Here is a 17,935-nt window from a genome sequence, read left to right as displayed (position 1 = left end):
CTGAAAATGATGGGAACTGCCTTGGGTTGGTATTCTAAGTGATAATCCACAAATACATTTGCAATATCTTTTTACTGTAAGATAAGCTGCAAGGAGAAATACCAACAGCTTGACTGATCATGATATTTCAGGGTAACTTTTTAATGATCTATAACTCAGAGCTGAAGGTTTTACTATTTCTTCTTTTACTACTTCTCTTTTTCCTTCCAATTATTTGGCTATTTTTAGGTTGAAGTTTTCTGAAGTGAGTAGAGGACTAAAAAATTAGGATTTAGAATGGAAGCTGGCTACATATCTTACCATGATACAGTCTGAAGATATTAAGCTGAGTAAGATGCATCTGACTAACTCTCTGTGCTTTTTCCCTTCCTCAGTGTTCGACTTCCCTTTGAGAGCCACCTGCCACCATGAATTTACGACTCTTCATAGTCACTGGTCTCCTTGTGCACTGTGTGTTCTTGGCCTCTATTTTTGACATCTACTTCACTTCTCCTTTGGTTCATGGCATGACTCCTCACTATAATCCTTTGCCACCACCTGCAAAACGACTAGTGCTCTTTGTTGCGGATGGTCTGCGAGCAGACTCGTTATATGAAATTGAGGAGGATGGTAGTCCTAGAGCACCTTATCTTAGGTAAGCTTGTTAGAAGACATACTTGTTCTGGAAGTTTGTCATAGTGCAAATTAACCATTAGACATCTCACAGAAGTGTTTATCTTGGGAACAAGAGGAACAATCTCAGAAACACGGTAACTTATACCCAAATCCTCTGATTTTGAGGGTGAGGTATTTGTTGCAGAATAATGCTTTACAAATGTGAATGGAAATCATCGTAGTTGTGAAGAAAACTATTAGACCAAATGTATATTGATGCAGTATTGTCACCTTGCGTCTACAGATACTGCCTGGGCCTGAAATAGAGCTCTAAGCTTCCTCCGTCTCAATTGCATGTTGACTCTGAAGCCTAACTACTGGCTATTTTTAATGGTTTTTCCTCTTCATTTTTTTTTAAACAGGAATATCTGATGTGCTTATCCTACAGTTCAAAACAGTCTCTTGGGGTTTCTCTTCACCCAGGTGCTAAAAGTTTGAGCTTCCCAAACCTGTGTCCTGTGTATCAACCTTTTTCAGCCAAATTTTAAACTTAATATGGGGGCAACACTAAACTGAATGTTAATCACAGTAAATTTCTAGTGTATCATAATTTACCTGAAGCTTTTATGGAGCTTTGCAGACTTACCTGTAGCTGACTCCTAACATAACATTGGCTGTTCTTGAAAGGTGTCAACTCCCATTGGAAGCTGTATGCAACACTAGAGGAAGGCTTTCCCGTAAACAGTAACATCTTCCCTGATCTGGAATGACTGCCTTCCATATCGGCGCAGTCCTTACACATTTGAAAAACTGCCAAATATGACTGTAGTTTTTTGGTATGGACATATCTGCTACCAATAATCCAATGCGAAGAGCTATCATGGGTAGCTTTTGCCCTTGGAGAACTTGTCCTGATTCAGAACAGTGAGATGCTGTTGAAATATTCTGTCTCCTTAGTACAGCTTAACCATACGGTGAGATAGTATCTAGCCTATCTTTTTCCCTTTCAGTTTCTAGTAGATTTTGTTCCTCTGCATTAAGCATTTGGGAAGGAAGAATTCCCAAATTCTTCCTTTCTAACATGGGGAAGCTTGCCCTCTTGCTGTCTCTGCTTCTGTGGTTTGTGGAGTAACAGAAGACTCAATTTGTCAGTGCAGTCAATCGGGTACATTTCTCAAGCACTGAATTTACTTGTTAGGGTTTTCTTCTTCCTGTTGATTGGGTAAGACACCAAAAGGTCAGAGAATGGCATAAAATACCAGTGAGTTTTGAAGCATGGTCTCTAGAGGTGTTGGTAGGAAGGAAAAAACATGTAGCATTTTCTGCCTTTGAAAAATGCCCCCAAGAGATCTTTTCAGCGCTGTTGCGTACACTTCTGTCACTCAAATGGGACCTGGAACTTCTCCTTTCTACAAGCCCCTGAACTATCTTGTTAAATGCATCCTGTAAAACAAATCAATAAGATCAGATATTGGCTGCTGGCACTGATATTTTGTTGCTACTTTGGCAGGATCTCAGTGTTCCAGCTTTTATGATATGATATGTCTGTCTATGATATCAAATTATGCAGTTTATACTAAGGAGTATTTTTTTCAGATCTACTTCTGAGCACTTGGCATTATCCCCACTACTGTAATGGGCTGTGCAGCAACAAGACTGCTTATCTTGTCCACGTGGAACACTTCAGAAGCTATTGTTTAATGAGAGAGATTATTTTTAGTGAGCAAGAACTCTTCTGATAGTGATGTACTAGAAGTGGCAGCAGAGTTTTTTTGTAGACAATTAAAATGAATAATAATTATAATCCACGGTGCTTGGAACAGCCTGCTGACCAGTATATGCCAGGCTCCCTGTGGTTTCCTCTTCAGAAAATCTTGAAATCTATTTGTTCAGTAGTGTGCCTTAGCTGCCAGAGAGATTTTTCTGACTACTTTTTGTGGTTTTGCTTTATAGGAAGTATAGGGAAGGGATTCTTTTTTCAGTTTGCTAGCATTATATATCTACAGTAATTTAACTTAGATGCTAAAGTCATCATCTTTGTTTTTCTGGGTTGCTTATACCTGTGTGGTTAAGTGGGACTTATCTATTGGTGGAATAATCCTCTTTGGTTAAGTACTTATTAGCTAATAATTTTAAAGTGAACATGTGGAAAGGCAAGTCCTGTTTCAGCTATGTTTTCTTTGACTTGTATTTACCATCGCTTGAGGTAGGATCTCAAAAACAGATAAGGAGTCATCTGTAAATGCAGTTGAAACTGGGTTCTAGTTAAACTAATTTTCTAAATGGGTTGCTTGCTGACTGCATATAAGGCCTTACCTTTTTGTAGAACCATTTCCTTGAGAAAGAAAAACACCTTTGTGCTAACAGTTTGCCTCAGTCATACTCTCCAGATAAAGCATATTTAGAAACATGTTTTAGCAGGAATTAAGCTTAAAAAATGTAAAACCTCTTAAAAAATCTTGCCTTAATTCCATGCTAGATGATACACTGACTAATCATTAGCATAAACAACCCAGGGAGCAGAATCCAGGCTTCCTTACCTTTTGGAGCAGTACCATCTTCCGGGAAACTGTTCTACCTCCTTCTGGCCCCATGTATTCCTCTCTGCCCCATGGCTGATCTTCAAAAGGAGGGATGGAAGGTGCTCTCAGCTCTGCCTGGCTTATAGTGTGTTGCTTGGGTCACTTTGCTACAAAGTGGGAGGTGTCAGTTTAAACCCACTTAGGATGAGGGGAGGGAATCTAGAATTTGTCTAATTTCTTGGCTAGGTGTCTGAATCACTCACCTTTTTAGCAAATAGGTGGTTGGGCTCTCCTTTAATCTAGATGAGCATCTCATCGCAGTTGTTATAGGATCTTGAGAAAATGGAGGTGTATGATATGCAGCTTTGAATTAATACATCCCCGATGCATAGGATTTCCTGGTGGCTGTTTGTAGACAATTCTGTGTACTCTGGAGATGCATGAAGCTTCCAGTTGTCAGAGCAAGCAAGCACTGTGTAACCCCTGGCTAGAATAAGATTGGGCTCTGGAGGCATACCAGTTTTCCCACGACTCGAGAGAATGGTAAAGCTGTGTATACTTCTCCCAGAAAAGGACTGCTTTCCTGAGGTGAAGTGCCTTCTTTTGGCCAAATGGCTGTTGAAGGCTTAGACCTCTAGTAGGTAAAGAGGATTTAGACCTTCATGTATAGCTTTGACTAACAAACCAGAATTTTTCCCACCCTCTTGTGAAAACAAAATGGGTTCTCCAGGACTATTAGATGGACATGATAAATGATGTTACTTAAGCAATCAAATAGAAACTAGGGTCTGCATAGTTTGCAGACCTATTAATGAGAATTAACTCCTGTCTCTTAGTTAATTTTCTATTCCCTGTTAAATTTTGCTGAAAAAAGATTTCAAAGACTGCCTCGGCTTCCTCCATCAGCCCTCTAGTTCTTTTCTTACATAAAATATTGCTGTTTATCACAAAACAGATTTACACATCCTATTTTCCCCCCAATTACATGAACCAAGACATCAGGTAATGAAGATGAACACAGGGAAATAGCTTTTTTGCTTGTTCTCTTGCTCAAGTTAATTGTCTCCAGCAGATGCATATGTCAGAAGATTCTCTGAGGCTGAGGTCATTATTCTGTGCTTTGATAATAGAGACTTGGTGTAATGGTTCACATGACTGGAGTACTGTCATGGATGGGTATAACCTGTTCAGGAAGGATTGGGGGAAGGTGGGGGTGTCAAGGAAGTGGTGCTATTCTGCATAACAGACATAGGTTTATTCTGAGGCATGGGAGGTAGGTCTGTTTTGATAGCTTCTAAGTCAAGGTAAGAGGGGAGAACAGTAAGGGTGATGTCATGGTGGGTATCTTCAATAAACCACCAAACCAGGAAGGAGAGAGAGATTTCCCGCTCCCCTCCCAATAAACAAAGGTCCCATGTGATAGGATGTGATTTTTCATGGGGGACTTCAGTTACTGTGGTGTCTGTTGGGAGGGTAACAGCTGTGCACAGGCTATCTAGCAAGCTTTTGGCATATTTCAGGGATAATGTTTTGATACATATGGTAGAGAAACTGGCTGGGCAGAGTGGGGGGTGAGTTTTATATTTACTGCTTGCAAATAGGAACAAATTTGTCCAATGTCAATTAGGTGTCAGTGATCTTGAAAATACAGAATTCAAGGTCCTAAGGAAAGGCATGAAGGAGAGTAGCAGAATAAAGATAATGAACTTCAGAAAAGCATACTCTACCAAACTTGGGGAACTGCTGGGCAGGATCCCCAGGGAGTCAAGCTGGGGGCTGGGATGATTAGTTGTGGCGAGCTTGTTGTTTCTTAAAGAGTCCACATGGAGAGTTCAAGAGAAAGCTATCGTAATGTAAAGAAAGGATAGTAAATGCACCAAGAGACTTGCCTGGCTAAGCAGGAAGGTCTTAAATGAATTGAAACTTGGTCCTTCAAAAAGTAGAACCTTGGCCACATTAGTAGGGACGAGAATTGTGCAGGCAGAAAATCAGAAAGGCTAGTTCTGCAGGCCAAGAAAATCAGATGCAGCAAGCAAGGGAAGTAAAAGATGACAAAAAAGGGAATCTACAAATTTGTTGGAAGTAGGAGAAAGACCAAGGAAAATGTAGATCCTTTACTGAATGTGGAGGGCAGTCCAGCAATGGATGTTGCAGAGAAGGCTGAAGTATCTAATGTCCTCTTTTTACCTCAATTTTCACAGATAAGGTTAGTTGTCAGATGATGAACACGGTTGCCAGCAAGGGCAGGGGAGAAGCTAAGCAGCTGAAGGCAGTGGAAGAACAGGTTATGGTTACTTTAGAAAAGCATTTTTGAAAGTAGGGCCAGGTGAGATGCATCCAAGAATGCTCAAGGAATTGGTTGGGGTAATTGCAGAGCCATTGGCTGTTTTCTTTGAGAACTTGTAGGGGTTGAGTGAGGTCCTAGATGACTATATAAGAGCAAGTATAGTATCTATATTTTAAGAAAGGGAAGAGGGAAGTTCAGGGGAATTAGAGGTGGGTCAGTCTGACCTTGATAACAGGAAAGATTATGAAGCAAGTCATGCAGAAATCTTTATTTCTAAGTGTCTGGAGGAGAACCAGGTGCTCAGGAACAGCTAGCATGGATTCACCAAGAGCACATTATAGAAATGCCTGGCCAAATTGATTTCCTTTTTTGACAAGGTGATAAGCTCTGGTTGCGGGGAGAGCAGTAGATGTGATACCTCAACTTCAGCAAGGCTCTTGCCACAGACTTTCATGACATTCTCAGTAGTAAGCTAAGGAAATATAGTCCGGATGAAAGTACAGGGAAGTGGATATGTAACTGGTTTGATCATTCTATCTAAATGAGTAGTCAGTCATAAATGACTCCATGATTCCGTTGTAGCCCCACTATCCAATGTATTGAATAGGGTTACCCAGAACTTTGTCCAGTTTTGAACCCCATGATTCAAGAAGGACATGAACAGTTTGGAAACAGCCCAGCACATGGCAACAAAAATGACTTGGGCCTGGAAGATTAGATTTATGAGAAAAGGCTGAAAGAACTAGGGTTATTTAGTCTGGAGAAGAGAAGACTTAGGTGGGGATTTGTTAAGTCTTCAAATACCTGAAGGGCGATCATAGAAAGGATAGAGATAGACTTTTCTCTGTGGTTGTAGGGGACAGGACTAGGAGCAATGTCCTCAAGATGCATCAGGAGAAATTTAGACTGGAAATTAGGAGGAACTTTATGACTATGAGGGTGGCCAGGCATTGAACAGGCTATGTAGAGAAGCTGTGGAATCTCTATCCTTGGAAATTTTCAAGAGCAGGTTGGACAGACTTGGCTGGGATGGTTTAGTCAGGAATGATCCTTCCTTATGGAGGGGACCGGACTAGATGAACTTGTGAGGTCCCTTTCATCCATACTTTCTTATGATCCTGTGAACTCTGTTCTGGGCCTGGTGGTGTTTTAACATCTTCATTATTGAGTATGGGAGTGAATGAACACTTTACAAATTTGCAGATTACCCCAAGCTGGGTAGAGCTGTAAGCACTTTGGATAGTGGGGCTACGATTAAGAATGAACTTGATGAACTGCAAAATAGTGTAGAACCAATCAAGTGAAATTCAGCAAGGAGGAATGTGCAATTTCATACACAGATTCATACACTGAGGAATGAGTGGTTAGGCAGTACTACAGAAAAGGACCTGGGTTTACATTAGACTGTAAACTCAGAGAGACAACAGTATACTCTTGTTGCAAAAAAGGCTAGTTGCAAAGAAGGTTAGTAGCACACCTAGCTATAGTAGTAGAAGCTTCCCTTGCAAATAAAGGGAGGTAATTCTCCCTCTCTGTTACGTGCAGGTGAGGCTTCACCTGGAGCACTGTGTCCAGTTTTGGGCCCTTTGCTTCAAGAAAGGCATGGACAAATTATAGTCCAATGCAGAGGGACAAAAATGATTCAAAGCCTGGCAGCTTTTAGACAAGGATGAAAGAATTAGACTTATGTAGTCTGGAAAAGAGAAGGCTGGGGGAAGGGTGTCAATAATAGTCTTCAAGGATGGATGGATTGATTGGATTTCTATGCTGTCTTCCCTGAGAAGACTCAGGGTGATTTTACAATAAGGTTACAAAAACAGATAAAAGAATAAAGCAGTTCTCCATAGAATACCCCCAAATTTAATCCTTCCTTCTCAAATGAAAAATTCTTACATCACTTCTGAAGCATGTTCATGTTTAGACTCTGATGGGCCTCAACAGAGAAGGAGTTCCAGAGTTGAGGAAGGACTACAGCAAATGACCTCCTATGAGTTTTGGCCAAGCATAGTTGACATACAGTTGACATACAGATGGTACTTGCAGGACGTTGGTTTCAGCTAATCTTTTAGGATTGAAGTGGAATGTAAGGGAGGAGGTGGTTTCATGGTATATGGGACCCAGGCCATTTAGGACTTTAAATTGCACCTGGAAAGTTATTGGAAGTCATCATAGACTCCGAAGCGTTAGAGACTAATATGTTTCTGGCAGCTTACTCCCATTAGAAGGCTGGCCACCATGTTTGCATCTCCTAGATGAGCACATTGCCAATGTCTAGTGTGGAGAGTATAAAAGAGATATGAGTTTTATAATCTCCACACTAGACATTGGCAAATGTGCTTGTCCAGGAGCTGCAGAACATGGTGGCCAGCCTTCTAATGGGAGTGAGCTGCCAGGAACATATTAGTCTCTAACGCTTCGGAGTCTATGATGACTTCCAATAGCTTTCCAGGTGCAATTTAAAGTCCTAAATATCATATCTTAGTCTGAAAGAAAATGTCACAGCCTTCTAACCAGATGGAGCTGGTGGAAGATAGGGACCCCTCTACCTTGAGGATCCAGGAACACCCTAAGGCTATGAACCTGAGTAACAAGAGAGAGTTGAACCCTATCAATGACAGACATCTCAAAATCACATCCCCCCAACCCCATTTCAAAGTCATGAAGTCTGCCAACCATTATCACCTCTCTCTTATTTAGATTTCAATTTAGTTGCTATACCTCATCCAGTTCCTCACTGTAGCCTTGCTCCAGATCTCTGCATGCTCTCTCCTAGTGGCCTTAGATACACTGTGAAAGTAGAAGAGACAAGATGGTACCCTGGTGAACCCTACAGGAAAGGTCCCAAGGGGGTGATGGCTGTTCATCTGGCAATACCCTTGGTGACCTCCGTGGAAGGAGAAAGTGGAACTAAGTAAGAATGGTTTTGTGAATGTCTGCCAGGTTACATAAATACATCAGCACTTCATTGTCAACTGTATCAAAGGCCACTGAAAGATCTAATAGGATCAGCAGGTTGCACTTTCCCCTGTCAATCTCTTGAGCGGAGATCACTGCCCAAGGCTGTAAGCTGAGTCTTTATAATATATACCAAATAAAAGTCATGATAGTTTAGTCATGAAAGACCGATAGGCGTCCAGGAATGTGGCATGATTAAAATGTGTCTGGAGTGATTGTGTGACTACTCATTTCATAAATATTAGCGCTGGAAGGGACTTTAAGATCATCGGGTCCAGCCTCCTGCCCAAGTGGCAGGATTTGATGACCTTCCTCAAAAAAGGGGAATGTTAGAGATTGGAGGGCGGGAAGAATTGGACATTTGCAGATTTAAGAATGTCTGGCACTCTGTCATCCTGAAGGAAGGCATTGATGACTTCTGCCAACAGTGGCCCCAGTCTCCCCTGGCTGACTTCCAAGTAAGGATGGGCACACGTCCAGTATAGAACTGACTGTCTGCATGAAGAACTCCAAGCACATCCTCTGCCTTGGTGGGTGACAACAGTTAAAACTGGTAGGCTAGACAAGGTTTAGCTTCCCTGGTTCCAAATTTAGATTCTGCTGTTGAATTGCTCCCTAACCTGTGCCAACTGTAAGCAATTTTATCTACAAATAGGTGGCACATTTTTCATAGTGAACCATTTTCAGGCAGAGAACACCTGGATTAACCAGGCCATTTGATAGCTGGAGCAGTTCTGCCAGGCCCCACTTTGCAGATACCATGGCAGTAGAGAAGAAAAGCTGCTTCACGGCCACAACTGCCACAGCAGAGTCCTTTAAAAAGATCTGTGGTGTAATTCATTGGCTTTGGCATGAGAACCACCTGTGCCCTAACCACTTATCCTCTTGCTTCAGCTTCCCTATATATCAGGGGGATCTATACCATTGCACTGGTGGCCATGAATCCCTGGCTACTACTGCATCCATTGCCAAGTTGGCGTGTTATTCTGTGGTTTGTTCAGGCCATAGACAGTAGCTGTCACGGTGAGTGGGACTGTCTTCTCTGGGTGTTCTGGAATTTCACTGGCTTCAGGAGTCTCTGGTGCCAGACCAACCAAACTGGTCCATCACCTTGGAGACATTAGGAGATAGGGATCTGGGCCTTTTAGAAAGTACTAGTCTGACCAAGACAGAGGCATCATAATGACACCCCTCAATGAGCAGACTACCTGTTTCCGGCAGCTGCAAAACATTAAGTCCAATGTGTGTCCCACCTTGTGTTTTTGTCTAGTTATTACTTGGACTAGCTCCAGGATTGTCACAGCCTCTATGAAATCCCATTTCAGCCCTGAGCCAGCCTTGGTGTGAATCTTTAATCATCAGTAGCCCACTTCAGTCAACTGTTAACAGCTTATCACAGTCCATATGTTCAGAGTTCTTTTTCAGTCCAACACAAAATGAACTTGGTAACGTGTAGAGCAAGTGTAACTGATAGCCCAAGCTTTCCCTGCCTCACCACTGCTGGAGCACACTTCTTGCCACCACTCGGGGTGCTGCCCTGCTGCTCACTTCCACTGGTGGGCACTATTCTGCTGTCCACTTCTTGTCTCAGGTGACTTCAGCATTCACTACTCAGGTTAAGGGAAAGCTCCAGGTAGGCTCTATCCCAAGGGGGTAGTACTGGACTTCAACTGCCAACCTTGCAGGAAGAAGCACTGGTGATGTACAAATCCCTCTAGTGGGTTCAGGCTGGAATCTCTTATTCATATGTTCCTAAAAACCTGAAATCCTTGGAGTACTAGTAGGTCAGGTGGAAGCCTGTGCCTCCTAAATGCTCAAGAGCTTCTTGAGTTTGTTCAAGGTTTAAAAGAGCTGGGTTGCTTCTGTAACCAGAAATGGACAGCAGAGCAGTGCCCCCCAAGCAACAGATCAGAATCTCCACTGGTTGTGACCCCTATGTTCTCTGAGACATAAGAGGAGAGGGCTAGGGGAACAGACACCAAGTGCCTTCTTTTGAGAACATTTTCCCCATTATATTCTGTGCCTGTATATGTTCCCCCTGTCCAGCATGACCATGATCAGCCAGTTGCCACTTTACAGGTTCCCTCCCAGTGCTTCCTCCCACTCATGGTTATTCCCACTGCATCGCCTGGACTGACAGTAGGCTCTAAACCAGTGGTGCTAGACCTGACTGGCCTCAGGAGCCAGGTATGGCAGGATGTTGGTCTGAAGGTGTAATTTGGTGTGCTGGCCAGGCCTTGCAAACTGGATCTAGCTGTAGTGACCCTGTGCGCCAGCCTGGAGCCATGTGACAAATCCAGCTGTGGCCTGACAATGTGTGCTGGCTTGACCTCACACACCAGATCCAACTGTGGCCAAGCCCTGTGTGCCGGTGCTATCTGGCACACAGGGCCATGTCATCTGATTTGCTGGGCTACATGTGGGTCTAAAATTTGGCTGTGGGCGACCATGTCAGTTGCCCTGTCTCTGGGAGCTGAAGCAATTAATGCTCCCACCACCTTCCCACCACCAAATTTTGGGGCCTGTGGGGAATCCTGCAGGTCACATGACATGGTTTTGTGGCCTGGATTTGGCTCATGGGTTATAGGTTGAGCACCACTGCTAAACCACAATCTCACCAAGGAGAGTATAGTTAGGGAGAGGTCCTGAGTCTGATACCTTTGGATGTGAATTGAGCAGACAAGCAGATGGAGAAAAATACTACCACACTCATTCCTGTTCCCTCTGCCTCTCACTCAGAAGAACACCCCCACTCTGCCCAGTCCAGCCTTGCTTCCCAAACCCAATTCAATTCTTCCATTTAAAAAAACTGTTCATCGTGGATCCTTTCTCATTCCCACTTTCTCTTACCCAGGAGAGTCCCTTCCCCTGTCCTCTTGTATCCTACTGAACCTATACCTCCCACTCTCACAGAGAGGCTATGACTGTCCCCAAAATCCACCTACTTCCACCAACAAATTGCTTTATCTCCTTAAGAGAGCATTTGCTAAAAATGTCAGAATCCCCTGTGTCCCGACTGCTTTTGCTGCCAAAGAAAAACTCAGGGAGGCCTGCAGCCTTTATAAGGGTTGCAGATTGGTGTGGGGTCCTTCTCTCCTGCAGCATAGGCAGCCAGTGCCTGTGTTGAGCCCTTCCCTTTCTCCCTCTTTTGAAGGCCATCCAGAAAAAGGGTGTGGTGGTGTTGGCTGCCCTCATTTTCCTCCCCCCCTCTAAAGAGGCTGCAGTCAACGGCTGTTTAGGATCTCGCAGGAGGAGCAGCAGAGGAGTGATTATAAAGAGAATGGAGATAAGCCATTCTCTGTGGTTGCAGGGGAAAGAGAAATGATTTTAAATTTCTACAAAGGGAAATTTGAGTTGGATATTAGGAAGAATTATCTGACTATGAGGGTGTTTTAAGTCTTGGAACAGGCTACCCAGAGAGATTGTGGAATCTCCATCCTTGGAAGTTTAAGAACAGGTTAGAGAAATACTTGGCTGTGATGGTTTAGTCAGGGCTGAGTCTGCCTTGAGCAAGGGGTTGGGCTAGATGACCTCCTGAGGTCCCTCCCAACCCTACTTTTCTATGATTTCTAAGTAAATAATATATATAGGGATTAATTCACTTAATGAATGTTCATGTTTTCAGGCAATGAAAGACTTGCCTCAAGTTGCCCATATAGTTCAAATGATTTCTTCCTAATAGCTCTACATTTTCACTTTTAGTCCCATTGTGAACTTTAGTTCATAGTTTTAATCCAGATGAAGGGGAAAGGTTGTTGCGAGAGCTAATTGTAACCGGACTTTTCATACGTTTGTAGGTGGGGAGCAGAATTTACTTTGGAAATTTGCAAGTCTAATTGAAAAAACAAAGAAAAGCAAAAGTTAGGCTTCAAGATTCTCAGGGAATGAATAAGTAGAAACAGTGTTAGTATATCATAACAGCAATTAACTTCTTCAAAACCATGACTACAATAAGCATTACACTTGCATTATGTTACCTTATGGCAACTACTTAATGGTTAACCTTCTGTTAATATTGTTGCTTAACAGCTGTAGTGTAAAATTGATCAAAACTTCTTGATTTAAATTCCTTGCTGATGGCATTTAGTTGTCACTTTTTAAATCTATGAGTCTCTGAACACCCATCTACATAATCTTTACATGAATTTGTTGTATTTTTTTCAGGAATATTATAGAGGACAAAGGGTGCTGGGGAATATCTCATACCCGTGTCCCAACAGAGTCTAGACCAGGACATGTTGCACTTATAGCTGGATTTTATGAAGATGTCAGTGCGGTTGCTAAAGGTATGCAAGTATCGAGTCTTAATGCATATTGGATATTATCCTCCAAAACCAAGCCATTTAAGGGTTGTGATGGGGTTCGCATTGGATGTAAGCACACTTTTGTGGACTGTCCCCCTATTAATATTTATAGACAGAAGCACAGGACACTAAGAAACTAATAGCAGCCTTGACATTTGAGACGATCTGGGGAATTCAAGATTGCTTTAGAAATCTTGAAGCTAATGGCTCCATATTGGTTTTACCAGTTACACCAATGAATGGGGTACAGTTACATTACAAAGTACTGTGGGATTAAGGAGTTCTTAAGCACATAATCAGTTTATACACTTTAACTGACATGTAGGTAATTGGTATGGGTTTTTTTTAGAATGTAAGCAATAAGTCAAAAGATTGGGATGGGTGGTGTTATGTACCTTAGTTGATTATGCACTTGTTTGATATGTTTGCAGAGTACATTGGAAATAAAAATATTTGCAATATTTGATAAATGTAAGGTTCCTAGCACACACAACATGAATAGTAACAGTGCTAAATATAAATCTAACTTAAGATACCATAAAATGGTAAACCATCCATAAAAATAGTCCACATTTAATGTTGAATATTTTAAGGCTAGTTTGTATGGCACCTTAAATTGAAAGGCCTCCTCTTCACATGCAGGTAGAGGTGTGATTGGATCTAATGCATGAGCCCCACAATTATCTACTTGTTTGTTCTTTTTAATTTAAAAGGTATTTTTAGCAACAGGCACTCAGCCTGTGCTCTGAGATCAAACCAAATAGATTACCAATTTCATTATTGGAAAATGAAATTATACTCCTGCCCCTCCAATTTGCTTGAAAAAATGTAGAGTGGTAGTTAGCCATGTTTGTCTGAAGTTAGTCTCTTAGGTACCATCCTGCCCTGCCTTCTGCTTGAAAAAATGTGTGTGTAGGAGACCTCTTTCTTTTTCTCAAGTGCCTGGGTGTCTGAACCTTCTAGCATGACAGGAAAGCTGCTTGTTGTTTTTCAATCTAGACAGCCTCCTTTAGTGGGAACTAGCCTACTAGAACTCCTACGTTAGTGGGAACTTTGTGGTAGAAATGGTAAAGGCCAAACCTTCCTTTAGTATATGGATATTAGCCATTAGGATAACCTTCAGTGAGTACTGCCTACTTGAATGGTGAAAGTAAAGTTCAGCTTTCTATTAATTGTACATGCTCAATATATAAAGCATAAATGACTGGTGCCTCCTGAGACTTGGAGGGGTACACAATTTGTGGGCATTGGCGTTGGCGGTGGGGTGGCAAGTGGCAACCACCTGCAGAAGCTGGTGGCGGGAGGGGAGGGAGTGGAAAGTGGCGACCGCCCACAGAAGCCGGCAGTGGCCAATCTCAGGGTAGGCACATGTCCCCCATATGAGTCACCTATGATATAAAATCTAGAAGTCTTCTTTCTTTGAGAAAAATAGTAACTTGCATATCTGAAAAATGTGAAAGGACGTGGCTTAGACTTTCTAAGCCATTGCATTTGGGCAGAGACCAACTGTAAAATATCAGCCAAAAAGGAATACTTTTGTGTTGATGATTATATACAAATGGTGTTAAAATGCGAGTAAAAATACAGTCTTAACTATAGTATCTACTATGAAGTACCACAGGAGAGACTTAAAAATTGTCCCCTAGTTGCTGCTGTGCTTGAAATCTTTATATAGTCAACCACATCTGGCTCCGTTATGCTTTGGCGACTGCATTAAAATCAGTGTTTTCTTTGCTTGACAGGGTGGAAGGAGAACCCTGTGGAATTTGATTCAGTTTTCAATGAAAGTAAATATACTTGGAGCTGGGGAAGCCCAGATATTTTGCCTATGTTTGCCAAAGGTAAGCTTAGATTTTCAGTATCTTCCATTGTCAATACTTAAAAGTAGAAAAAAGTCCGAATAAATTTTTTTTGCCCTTTCTAATAGTAAGCAGTTGTTTAAATTGTTATCATTATTATAAACTATATATTCACATATAATGAATAAAATCCCGTGGAAGTGCTACATGAGTAATAGAAGTCCTTTTCTAGTGAGTGAACTGAAATCTTCATCAATGACATCAGTAATATGCAGTTGTAGTGTCACACTACATTGCATGCTGATGTGTGTTGTCTACCATTTGCTGTAAATATAGGGTAGAGAAAATTGTTGGCAGACTAAAAAAGGAACATGCTTTTGTCTTTCTTTTTTTTAAAAAAAGCAGAATTTCTTACTACCAATATTGGTCTATTCTTATATCTTACGTACCCATGTATATGCCGTACAAGGGGAAGAGGCAGTCTTACTTTTTCTACTAAGTGAGTACAAAAACCTGTTCCTTCCATGCACTTAGGGTTTCAAAATGCCTCCAAGAGGACAAAGGCTTTCTCCCCTCCCTTGGTGTCTCTGCCAGCACAGAGTGCTGGGCTTACCAAGGCAACAGGCTACACCTTCCACCACCAGGCTTTTTTGCAGCTCCCTGCTTTCTGTGAGCTGTGTCCAGTGGAGCAATTTGAGCTTTAAGACTGATTGTCTAACTTTCCATTTTGATAGTGCAAAAAGTACGTTTTTGTAGTTTAACTTTTATTAAAGTCTGTATATTTGATATATAGTTTTCATTATGAGCTGGTATTAGATATCACTTTCCTCATCTGGTATGGTGCCTGATTGATGTATTAGATGGTAAAGGAATTTATTATGTTTTTCCCCTTCTAACAGTAAAATATAAATGAGAGTACAGTATATAGGAGTACAAACACAGACTGTCCTTAAGATAAGGCTTGGATGCATAGTACTGAATTTTTCCCCCATGGACTGGAAGAGTAAAGATAGCAAACTTGGCCCTTGCAGGGCAAGAATTGTTGATATTACCATCAGCAGTGACATTTCAGCTAATTAAGGAGCCTCACAAGGGAATCCCATTCATCTTCTGTCAGAAGACTGGCAGCTGCATTCTTTGTGTTCTAGGAATTTAAGTCATGTAAACAGAGGGTAGAAAGGACAAATCAAGGCCCCTTGCAGCTGAAAGAGGATATAAAGGAACAACCCTGTCCTTCCCTTACTTCTTTCTTCCTTCCTCTTTCCTTCAGCCAAGAAAATATTTGCAGCCGGGTGTGACTACAGTTTGCTGATCTTGTCCCCCAGCACCATTTTAGAACTGACAAAAGTCCTAAACATTTCGTGGCAATACTTGTATTTTGCCTGAGCTCTGATAGATTTGGAGATTAGATTAAGAATTTCCTTCCCTCTGTTTTTCCAGTTATGTATCTGTCTTAAATGCTTTCTGACAGGCTGTCCAACAATCGCTTCTTGGTTACTTGTGTTTTCTCAGGACCTTTGTTTGAGGCTTGGATTTGGGTCATGGAAGAGATGGTATTCAGCTCCGCCTTTTGGCAGATTGTTGACATTTTTCAGCCATATGTTCTTGGGAAAACATTTGGGGAGCTCGGAAATTATTTTAGCTTTATTACACTGAACTATCCTGTACTGGTTTCATTTGAGAGATACTCAGAAACTACCCGTACAGCAGCATGTTGAAGCTGATCATCAAACAGTTGCAACCCTGGGAACTGGATTGTAATCAGTCATTTCAAAGAGGGAGTTAATTAACTCATTCTGTATTAGTAAGGAAAACTCACTTGCAGCAAAGTTCATTTGCTAGCAGTGCAGACTACTTACTAGATGATGGTCCTTTCTTTTTGTCATCAAAATTGAAATTTCACTCGCAGCATTATCCCAGCTATCCAGTTTGAACAGTTGTGTGAAGAGTCTCTTGCCTGTTAACTGGCAATGAGTTCAATTTCATAGATTATGGTTGCACCAGTTAAATATACTGTGATTACTCAGATTTTAGTAGAACTCCTATAGGATCAATGTGCTGTCTCATCTACAGTGAAGTAAGGAAAAACACTACCAACCATGCTTAAATATAGTCTTCTAGGAAAGCACCAACACTAGTGAGGAAAGACTAGTTAAGAGTGACACAAAAGGAGTATGAGAGAATGATCTTTTGCCCATTTGCTGCTTTAATGCATACGGAACCCCAAGGGTTATCTTCCCTTTTTAGTATGTTTATGATTTGCTTCCTACATTTTAAAGCAGGGGTGGGCAAAATGCGGCCCGGGGGCCGGATGTGGCCCACCAGGCCATTCTGTCTGGCCTGCGGGGCCCCTAAAAAATGTAGAAAATTAATATTTATCTGCCCCTGGCTGCCTATCATGCAGCCCTTGATGGCTTGCCAAAACTCAGTAAGCAGCCCTCTGCCCAAAATAATTGCCCCCCACCCCAGTTTTAAAGCCTTACTTTTTGAGCAGTGAATTGGAACCTTTTTCAGCATGGTGCGTATTCTATCTCAGGGTTAGGCAACTCCCAGCACCGGTGCCAGTGTGTGGCATGCAAAGACATTTTGCTTAGCATGTGTGCCGCAGGGTGGATGGCGGGGAAGGGGCCGGGACTGCACTGCCACAACAAGGATCAGGCCCCTTGCGACTCCCCCGGCCGTCTGCTCCTGGCATGCCAACATCTTACAAGTTGAGGTTGTGGACGTTTTTGGCAGTCTGCCCAAAAACATAGCTGGCCCCTGTTCTACCTCTTTAAAGAGAGTTTTCTTCTAACTGTTGACACATCTAAATTGCCTAATAAACAGAAGACATGAGATGCCCTCATTGAAGGAGCAATTCTTAAATTAGGTATAATTTCTTTCTTCTATATCTGTCTTATTTTTTCAAGCATCTATAGTTTTCCAAGAAAAATATAACACATACCTGAATTTCTAAAATGTAGAAAAAAATTAAATAAATTGTTACCGCCTTTTTGTGATTTTTCTGATTTATACTTCATGAAAAATGTCAATTTTTTTTCATTGCAAGTGACTGGGTTGTTGTAGTTTATGTTCTTTTTTTATTAAATGGGTTTATTTCCTTTTGTATAGATTGATGAATAAAAAGTGAATTGCTTTATCTTAGTGTTTTTGCCTCATGTTTCCAAGGTTGATAAATCTGTTACCTTTTAAAAGTTAACAGTTCCAATAGAAAACCTAAATCTAAGTTTTGTTGGATTCTTTGGACCCAGGAAAAAAGTGGGTAAGAGATAAACAGTTGAGGAAAAAATAAGTAACAAAAATTGACCCTTAAATCTGAACTTTAGTGAAAAATATTTTTTATATGGTTTAATGTGTTGATCATGTGGATGTCTAAAACAATTTCATAGTTAATGTGCAGCATGTTTGCTGTTAAAGCAGTATTAAAATTCCTATTTCTTTATCACTTATTTTCAATATTTACATACTAATTTT

The 17,935-nt window shown here is 41.5% G+C and overlaps 1 protein-coding gene across 8 annotated transcripts in view; it reads left to right on the top strand.

Moving 5' to 3' along the window:
• Positions 1 to 17,935, top strand: part of PIGN (phosphatidylinositol glycan anchor biosynthesis class N) — a 170,573-nt gene that overhangs the window by 25,700 nt on the left and 126,938 nt on the right. For all 8 annotated transcript variants that reach the window (XR_009460852.1, XM_059724379.1, XM_006258414.4 and 5 more), the window contains exons 2-4: positions 375 to 634; positions 12,523 to 12,644; positions 14,405 to 14,503. Coding sequence is in view for 7 of the 8 variants with exons in the window: in XM_059724379.1 (XP_059580362.1) it covers positions 408 to 634; positions 12,523 to 12,644; positions 14,405 to 14,503 (448 nt within the window). In the remaining variant the exon portion in view is untranslated. The remainder of the gene's footprint in view (positions 1 to 374; positions 635 to 12,522; positions 12,645 to 14,404; positions 14,504 to 17,935) is intronic.

This window comes from Alligator mississippiensis, chromosome 3 (assembly GCF_030867095.1).
Source record: "Alligator mississippiensis isolate rAllMis1 chromosome 3, rAllMis1, whole genome shotgun sequence".
NCBI lineage: Eukaryota > Metazoa > Chordata > Crocodylia > Alligatoridae > Alligator > Alligator mississippiensis.
This window is presented reverse-complemented; position numbering and strand designations above follow the sequence as displayed.